The 9,848-nt window shown below is 33.9% G+C and overlaps 1 protein-coding gene across 2 annotated transcripts; it reads right to left on the bottom strand.

Moving 5' to 3' along the window:
- Positions 1 to 523: 523 nt before the first annotated feature.
- LOC114424963 (LRR receptor-like serine/threonine-protein kinase FEI 1) lies at positions 524 to 9,486 on the bottom strand. Of its 2 annotated transcripts, none has more exons than XM_028391662.1 (14): positions 9,270 to 9,486; positions 8,490 to 8,705; positions 7,954 to 8,089; positions 7,274 to 7,345; positions 7,104 to 7,175; positions 6,586 to 6,657; positions 6,137 to 6,208; positions 5,961 to 6,032; positions 5,396 to 5,490; positions 4,863 to 5,030; positions 4,423 to 4,755; positions 3,160 to 3,405; positions 1,840 to 1,973; positions 524 to 1,234 (listed from the first exon to the last, which is right to left on the bottom strand). In XM_028391662.1, exons 2-14 carry the CDS (start codon positions 8,584 to 8,586, stop codon positions 1,016 to 1,018), a joined length of 1,788 nt encoding a protein of 595 aa, XP_028247463.1. In that variant the 5' UTR covers positions 8,587 to 8,705; positions 9,270 to 9,486; the 3' UTR covers positions 524 to 1,015. The 2 variants fall into 2 exon arrangements, with proteins under 2 accessions (XP_028247463.1, XP_028247464.1); XM_028391663.1 differs by having other exon boundaries at positions 9,274 to 9,486.
- Positions 9,487 to 9,848: the final 362 nt, after the last annotated feature.

Raw genomic sequence — 9,848 nt, 5'->3', positions numbered from 1 at the left:
CCAAACATTTATTTTCATCTTTATCTCAATATTAAATTATCATAAAGTAAACTCTTAAATAAATTTATATATCAGATCAAGCTTTTATGAAGGTTAAGTCCCTTTTTTTTTTAAAAAAAAAAAGCCTTTTGACAAAGTCAAACAATTTAAAAAAATCTTTAACAAGTAAACAAGTCAAACCATAATTTTTTAATTAGTCACAGATAGGTCTAGTAAAGCCTAATCTATTTCCACCTTTTTTTAAGCGAATCTATTTCCACCCTTTTTAATAGAAATTACAAGCAAATTTTTCAGATGTGGGTCCTCTCAAAACGTTAGTATGGGTCATCCTTAAAGTGCTCCCATTTAGTGGAACCCTTTGCTATTGAACAACTTTTTTTTTTTGTTTTTTGTAAAAGAAAAAAAGTGTACTTTCGTCAGCCCAATGCAATAAGTGTAAAAGAGTAAGACTGCAGTCTGTAATTGTAAGAGAGATTGAAAAACAATAAAAACACAAATGGATGGAAAAAATAAAAACACAACCTGAGAAGTGAGAACCACACTCATTAGATGGATTCTTTTATGGGACATATATTACAAAAATAAATAACAAGAATCACTTGCAAGAGTGGGTCACCTGAACTTGTACACATTCATATACACTTAAATTGGAGTGAACAAATGTAACAAAGATTACAATGCTAGCAAAGAGAAAGAGAGAGAGAAAAAAAATAGAGGAAAAATAAACACGAGGAAGACCACCGATCGAGTAACACATGCAACTCCATTCACAAAGACGAAAATGTATGAACATGTCCAATGATGACATGTGACTGAGAACCAAAACAACTTCTATCATGTAGTGGTGTAATGAAGGGCCTCTTTCATTATAATTCCAGTTAAGAATGAATGCAACTGAGATGAAAAGTAACACTGCAGATTCTGAGCCTCTATAGTCGCTTCTGACTTGCAAGGAATTTGCAGTGACATGGGTGCAAACACAACAACATAATTTAAGTTTGTCTTTGCAAGCTTTCTAATCGGAGTTGGAGTCGTAGAAGTCACTAGGGCATGGAGTTACGACCTCTGATTCAAGCAATTGCACCACTCGGTGCATAGTGGGTCGATCCTCTGGACTTGAGGAAACACACTGAATAGCCACAGAGAGCAAGGCATCAAGGCTCTCCATTTGCACCCCTTCACATAGAGGGTCGACAATTTCCCTCGGCCTATTTTCTGTAATTAGAAAATTCAACTGCAACAATGACAAATATGTGGCATTAGAATGGTGATCGATTACTCATTAGAATAGCAACTAAGACATGATTGGCTTGGTTAGTAATCACATAACAACTACACAGCTTATGTATGTACTAAAACAAGATGGAATTTGGCTCCTCTAAGTGCATGGTGCACTTTAGAGGGTATAGTGCAGAGTGATCACCATTGATTAGAAAATCATCCGTTGATAGTGGTAAAATTGTTAAAATATATGCATGTGTTAAGCAAATTACGAAATTGTTAAAATCACAATCATTGTATTACAAGTGAAAGATTATCACTCCAAACTTTACCCTCTAAGTGTGGGATGCATTTTAAAAGAGCCAAACCCAACAAAATGATAATAAATTACAATTATTTTACCATGTAACACTCACTCAACCCACTCTGCTGATTAGTGGCAGCCATAAGGAAGCCCGTTGTAAAACATAAGGTCGTATAGTCTCAGTTAACAAAAGATACTCAATGTGTGTTTATATTAAAAATTAAAATAAAAAATATTTAGTTATTTAAAAAAACAAAAAACTAGAAAGAGATCATAACTTGTACTAAAATCTAATATTTGTGTGAATGACATACCCAACCAACAATATTGAGGCCCTTTTCAATGAATGCTGCGTCTGTTGGTCGCTTTCCACTCAGCACTTCGAGTGTCAACACACCAAAGCTATACACATCAGACTTCTCAGTTGCTCTGCCACTTTGCATATACTCTGTCATGAAGTAACAGAAGCTTGCTCAGACAACCATGAAGTTAAAATGCAAAACTAAGTCTAAAGATACCCAAATTTTAGCACACCCCAAACATATAACCCACATTTTTAATGTCGCAAAATTGTGAAAAGCCCAACACATCTATGTGTTGCAGGGTAATTCAAAGTGTTAACTCATGTGTTTAGTGGTTAACTCTGTTAGGCATATAGTTAAGTACAGTTTTATTGATAAGTGGTTAACATTATTTGTTAGAGTGGTTAGCTCAGTAGTTACTGTTATGCGACCTAATATAAGTGACTTGTGTATAAATACCTATGTGTAACACAGTGAACATAACTGAGTGTGTGATCAATAAGATTTTCTACCATTCCTCTCATTTTCTCTCTAGTGTGTGTGTATGTTCTTCCCCTCATCTCCAACACTATGATCATTAGCAGCTACTTTACTTTGTGTTAACTAAAAATAATAAAAGTTGTAATCATATTCAGTCATTTTCCTCATGTTTCATTGGTTAGTTTGGGAACATTGGTTCACTCACCCTCTCTAATGCATCTCAATTTAATTATTATTTCTGATTTTTTTTCTTCAGATTCTTAGTGCATTTGGGGATATATATTCTTGGTAATTTTACATAGTTTTATCTTCTTAGTTCATGTTACTGCTCTTTTGTTTGTTTTCTATGTGGGAAGGAATTTCAACCTTTGTATAAGATGGAAGTAATTGGGATTGAATGGAGTATGGAAACAAGAAGCTATAGATCACATCTCCCGGTGGAGTGCACGACACTTGTGGAGTGTAAGGATTAATTAAGATATTTTAGTTTTTATGTTTTTGGACCTAACTTAGGAACTCTGATATTTTTATTGTATTTTGGGCCTCCTTTATGATCTTTTGTTTTTATTATACCTTAGGGCCGGTTTAGAAACCCTACTTATAAAAAGGGTTTAAAAACCCTTAAGGGAGACTTTTGCCTCTCTTGCAACAACTAGGGTTCTTCTCCTCTCTCTTCTAAGTTGTTCTTGTGCTCTCATGAGGAACTGGACACTTTTTCTAGTTCAAGGTTAATCAAGGCCAAGTCCTTCAACAACAAAGAACTTCATTAATAGTTTAAATGCTAAATACCACAAATCATGCCCCGGCCAACTATCTATCTGACAAATATCATATTCATTGTGCTTTGCTTACCTGGAGCTAGATAACCAAATGTTCCAGCAACAATAGTGGTGATGTGAGATTCTTCATCCTCCAGAAGTTTGGCAAGTCCAAAATCAGAGACCCGAGCCTCCAAGTTTCCATCAAGTAAAATGTTGCTAGATTTTATGTCTCGGTGTATGATCCTGGGGGAACAATCATGGTGCAAGTAGGCAAGCCCTTTTGCAGCTCCCATGATTATATTCAAGCGCGAATCCCAGTCTAGTTGATCAGCTCTTTCTGTTCAATGCATCACAAACATCATTATCCCCCCAAATTGATTTAAGCAAAGATACGATACACTGAAGATGTAAATTTCAAAAGGAAAACACATCTTCTGATAAGATTATAAATGAGATTGCTACATAACATCCACTTCAAACATATTAGAATCTGTATGAAATTTCTGCCAATGAACAAGCTTTAGGAATATACCCAATTGAACAAACTAAAAAAATAGTGCATCGTATTGGCAACCAAAGAAAGCCAGATTGAACAGGATTTAAGAAGTAACAATTAAAAATAAAATAAAATAATGAAACTTCTTTTTCAGGACAGATCTTGCTCCTTGTAATTTTAGCCCCTTTCCAGGAAACTAGTTATAAAGGGCATTTACCTATAAGGTGTAAACACTATTGTACAAAGCATACCATTCAGAAATAATACTTTCAGATTATTGATGTCTGCTACATCTATCATACAATATGATATTGTGCTCTTAGGACTGGAAGGATTGTCATCTAGGCAGAGCCACAATGCTTGCTAGTTGCTATCTTACCTTCCATGTTAATTGAATTTGTATCAACTAGTGCAGCATAGATAATGTTATTTAAAAACCAAACATCTGAAGCATAATACCATGATATCCCAAGCAAATATAAGTTATAATAACCTAATCATTATGCAGCAAAATGTTCTATTGAAAATAATTCAGTTGAGTGGGCATTTCATATCGAAAATTCACATGAGCTGCTACGATGAAGAAAAGATTGCTATATTTGTTTAATAATGAATGCTCATAACAAATTACCATAGATATTTATGTTGTTGTGACCTATTTTGAGAGAGTAGCTAAGGGTTCTTAAGAGTTTGGCTGGTTTATAAGGAGCACCAAATGATAATTATCACATGAAGCATCTACTCTTTAATTACCACATACCCCCCTTTAAATGCCCACACTTGTACCCAAAAATACAGCTGTTTCATGCATTGATATGATGATCAAAATATAGTTAAGTATTCAAATAGGGATCTTACCATGAAGTGCTTCGTCAAGACTACCACCTGGTAGGTAATCATATATTAACAACTTTGACGTAGGTGAATTGCAATATCCTCGTAAATTCACTAGATAACGGTGTTTGATGCTACCAAGAATTTCAAGCTCCCTCTCAAAAAAACGATCAAACCCCTCATTCAGCTTTACAATCCTTTTCAAAGCAAATACATTCCCATCATCCATTGCTAGCTTGTAAACAGTTCCAAATCCCCCTATCCCTATTATGTGTTCCTCATTCAAAGTCTCTAGTTTCTTAATGATGTCTTTTGAAGAATATGGTAGGTCTCCGTGAAACATCACAATTGATGCACCTACAAGACATTTTGGGCATTCTAATTTTTAAGGATTTTTCAATGTAAAGTAGAAAAAAGATAACTCAAATAGGTCTGTATGCAAGCTACAGAGAGATAGAGTAAACCTGAACCAACATCCATCGCCAGACTTATTCTGTCATTTTTGCCAAACTTCTTATAAAGAAAACAACCCCAGAAGCACATAAGTGCCACCAAAAGTAGAGCTCCCACAGTTGCTGATGCACTGATGAGCAGCCGGCCAGAATATTTCTTCTTTCCTATTTGATTTTGGTCTAAAAAGAGAAGCAATAAAATCAAAATGGTATGCATGACAATGTGATTAAATTGACAGTAAGTACTATATACAATACAGTCAAAACCATTGTCGTGAACACAAAATTGAGTAGTTAAGTCCATTTAGGGCTTGTGCCAACATCAAAAGTGAGACATACTATGAAATTGTCCGCATGCATTATTAAGAAATATTCAAGAAAGGAAAAAGAAACTTGGGTAAATATTACAAAAGCAATAGTTCCATTACTTGCGTTTCTACTTTAAAAAAATCATATTAAAAAAAGAATGCATCATTAAAACAAAGAAAGTGGGCATGAGATCAAATGAAGGGTTAAACACGAGATTCAAAAGCATGCAGCTTTACCTGAGGAAGTAGATTGACCATTGGTATCCGGCGAACCATCATCTCTACATGTTGAATTTATTTTCACTCCACACAAACCACGATTCCCAACAAATCTGCAACAAGGCACACTTGTCTCAATAATTGGAAAATAGATCTAGTTCCATAGAGATTGACTATTACATTAGAATAGTCTAATATCATTAATCACAAAAGATAAAGATATAAACATTTAAAACATAATTATTGACAATATTAATGTCAAGACTTAATACATCTATAAAAATACCAAACGGCATAACGTAATAAAATAATCATAAATCCAGACAAAGTTAATGCATAGTCATATATAATATTTAATATTTAATTTATGCTTACAGACATCTGCGATTTCATGTTATTTCATGTTCCTAATAAAGAGAAAATACAATGAGCAATTTTTCACAATTTAAATGAGTAACTAGCAAGCTAACCAGGAAAAAAAATAGATTAATATAAATATATTAACTAAAATTCAACTTTAATAAAAGGAAAGCATCAGCACTTAACTAACAGAACATCTATAAACAGAAAAGGTTGTACTTACGAGCTTCCAGTAAAGTTGGCAAGGACACCATCAGCAGGTATAGGTCCAACCAGAAAATTGGTTGACACATTGCTTCAGAGACATGACCACAATAGTAAAAGATTCATTCTTGTTTAAAATAAAATAACAAAATAATAAAGAAAGAAGTATTGTGGCAGAAAAGAAAGCCTACATACAAATTTTTGAGATTATACAACTTCCCAAGTGATGCAGGAATATTCCCACTGAGGGAATTGCTTGATATATCCCTGTAAAATAGGGTGATATGTTGATAAATATGATCTTTGTAAGACTGTAATGCCAAAACTATCAAATTTGAATTTATTTAAAAAAGGAAGAACTAGAAAGATCACCAAATAACTAAACTACTGCACACTACTCCCATCTCCAAATTAGCTGACACATTGCATGCATGAATATACCCACCACTCACTCATAAATGCCAGATAATCATCTCAAATATTACTTTTTCTTTCCCTTTTTTCTTTCAGTGCCCACTCTTAGGCTATTTATTCTTCAAATGAAAACAGAATGAATGTGCTCTACAATATTCATAGTGTTTAATCCACACCCAATAATTATATACAAACAACAAAGAGAAGCATAAACTAAAAGACAAACTCACAAATTTTGAAGCTGTGAAAGGTTTCCTATTTCAATTGGAATCACTCCACTAAGGTAATTACCCTGTAAAAATCTGTACAACCAAAATTAGCAGTTATTACCAAGTAGCAACATAGAACAATTGGATTTACCAAACTTAAACCTCAAATAAAGAACAAGATCAAGTAGTTATATAACTTATATTAGAGAGATTTGTTTCTGAAAAGGAAGTTATGGGAGACACTAACAGCAAAATGCCATACTATAAGTTAATGAGTAAATATGAAGAATATAAGAATTCTTGTAGTAAATGCAATAGAGATTGCACACACGCACACACATATATATGTAACAAGCAATCTGAATAAGTATGTACATTAAATTCAAGTTAACACTTAACAAAAGTGAGATGATTTTGGCAGTTTGAGTTATCTTAATATCATCAACAACTAACATAAAAGCAGATAATTTTCTGAGGTAAATACAAAAACAAAAAAGAATGGAACAGAACTTGGCAAATGAACCAAAGTTAATACATACATTCCCTCCAATTCAGTGCAATTTCCCAATTCTGATGGAATTGTCCCATAGAAGTTGTTGTTATGAAGAGCACTACAACAGATACATTATCATGAAATACGCAATTACGTAAATGTATCAAATAACTTAAAATAAAAGATATATGCAATCAAAATTTTAAAAATACATACAGAACCCTCAGATTCTCTAGCTTCCCAAGGTCAGGTGATATAGACCCACTTAACTTGTGGTGAGATAGACTCCTACAACATCACCAATGAAAGCAATGTTAGATAAAGAATTCCAGACAAAACTGTCAGCAAGTCTCCTGTCATTAAAACTAAGAAGTTCTGTAACCAAAGTATTATACAGATGCAACCTTTCAACTTTCAAGGAAATTTACACCTAAAAACAGTGCATCCTATCCTGCTGTAACAAAAGCCCTACTCCAATACAAAACCCATAAAAGAAAAGGGGGATGAACACACTAGGGTGGAAGAATTTAAGTCTGGCATTGAGCTATAACAACATCATATAGACTATAGCAATAAGAAACTGAAAATGGCCTAATGGTTTATGAGAAATTTACAATCAGCACTAGATGTAAGACTAAGGCAATAGATTTGTTCACAAAACCTATAGTCTAAATCAGATTATATATGTTATAGATGTGGTAAAAAAAATCGAATTAAGCATAGTATAAGTCAGGTATGCCATATTTATAAACAAAACCAACACAATACAATCTATTTACCCTTTAATTAATAGATGTGACAAACTACATCAGTCAATCAAACACTTTCATCTCTAGAAAACTGTCTTATAGTAGGTGCTAGACAAGAAATGTCTTATGATCTACAACAAAACTCACAGATGTGTTACTCTTTTGGTTTTCGGATCACACTTCACTCCTTTCCATTTACATGGGTCAGGATCCTCTGGCCTCCACTGTAATAGGATACCATCAGAACTAACAACTGATGTCCTAAAGCTGAGAAGCACCTCACCTACACATGTGAGAGAATACAATATGCTATCAAAATGATTGTGCACATGAAAAGGAATCTTCCTAATGAAACTAGTTAAATGCTAATTTCAATCCAGTCCCATGAAAGAATGAATGCATAAGATAGTAAAGTTGTGTAGTAAATTTCGTAAAATCTAGTTCAAAGAAATTATTATGGAAGCATAATGAATAGTTTCAGTCAGACTGAGGAACATTATAAATATATGTATGATTATGTCCAAATTTTGATGTGTAATAGAAATGCTTAATGTGAGTGATCATATTGGAAGCAAGATTATATCCTATTCAACAACAGCCTCTAAAATAATAGTTAAATCGAAGTGTAAGAAATATATATATATATATATATATATATATATATATAAGAATCATGATCATACCATCGGGGGTGATTGCTCCGCTTTTATAGATTACAACATGTATCAGCAGAACATAAAGAAGCCACGGCCATTGCCATTTCCAAAGACAAATGCCCATAGCAACACCGCTCAATAATAATATAGCTAATAGAAGTCATATGAGAAAAATGTCTCTCTCCACCATGTAGCTATCTAGTTTGTATGAACATCAACAGCGCAGAATAACGTAAACACTTCCTGCAACAACAAAAAAAGGGGGGGGAAAAAACTATGCTGAGATTACAACAGACAAGAATCATCATTATATCATTTATTACAAACTCATCAACGGAAATTAATAACAGCGGACAAAAAATAAATTCTGTTTCGGCAGTTATTCACATAACACTAAAAAAACCAGTAAACATGTAACATAACCTCACCGAGTAAATAAAAACACAAAATTAGTTTTCTATATTGTAATTAAAAACGACGCATACGAACAAAATCAATAATACTATAAAACAATAGGAGCAAATGCTTCAAGTTCAGTTAAAAAAATTTCAGCTCAGCAACACAAGCACGATTCTATCTAGATAGCGAAAGAATAAAAAGTAGCACGGAAGCACACTAGGTAAACAGCTAGAAAAGCTTCGCAGTTCGCACACACAGTAGAGTAAAGAGAAATTCAATCGAAATCAAAAGCATTGAATGCGCAAAACATAAAATCAAAGTAAATTAATCCGGCGCCAGAATTGCAGGAACAGCGATGGCGAAAATAGAGGAAGCTGAGAAAGAGAGAGAAAATTAAACACGACTCACTCACTCAGTGACCTCGATTTCGATCTGAGATGCGAGTGTGTGAGAGAGAAATGCAGGTTGAGCTGTAAAGGAATAACAACGAAAACGTTAAAATAAAAACCCTCACTCTCTCTCACTGCGTTGTGTGTGTGTGTCTGAGATTTCTTTCTGTGATTCCAAAGAGTGTGCGTGTGAGTGTGAGCGTGTGAATAGATGGTTGCTAATGTTAATGCTTGTGCTAGTTGTTGCTATGTTGGGGAATTAAAGGGGAACCAATGGGAGCAAAGCAAGGCTGTTCCGCACGTGAGAACATCCACACGCCGTACGTGCGACCGACGCCTACGCAACCCCGTCACAGCTCACACAGCACACCAAAATGACGCCTGTAATACCATTGCATTACATTACAACAACACTTATCCCTGCTTTTTCGCTTAAACATTTTTTTCAAAGGTAGTATTATTGTATTTGATTATGTGTTTTACAACTATATATCTAAACTGGATAAGAAGTGTTAATGTAACATTTAATACAAGTATGTGAATATATTTTTTTTCCTTATATAATAGGATAACTTTAGTTATTCAAAATCTAAACAAA

The sequence above is a fragment of the Glycine soja genome, chromosome 9 (genome assembly GCF_004193775.1).
Source record: "Glycine soja cultivar W05 chromosome 9, ASM419377v2, whole genome shotgun sequence".
In the NCBI taxonomy this organism is placed as follows: domain Eukaryota; kingdom Viridiplantae; phylum Streptophyta; class Magnoliopsida; order Fabales; family Fabaceae; genus Glycine; species Glycine soja.
The sequence above is the reverse complement of the archived record's forward strand: the minus strand, read 5'-3'. Positions and strand labels throughout refer to the sequence as shown.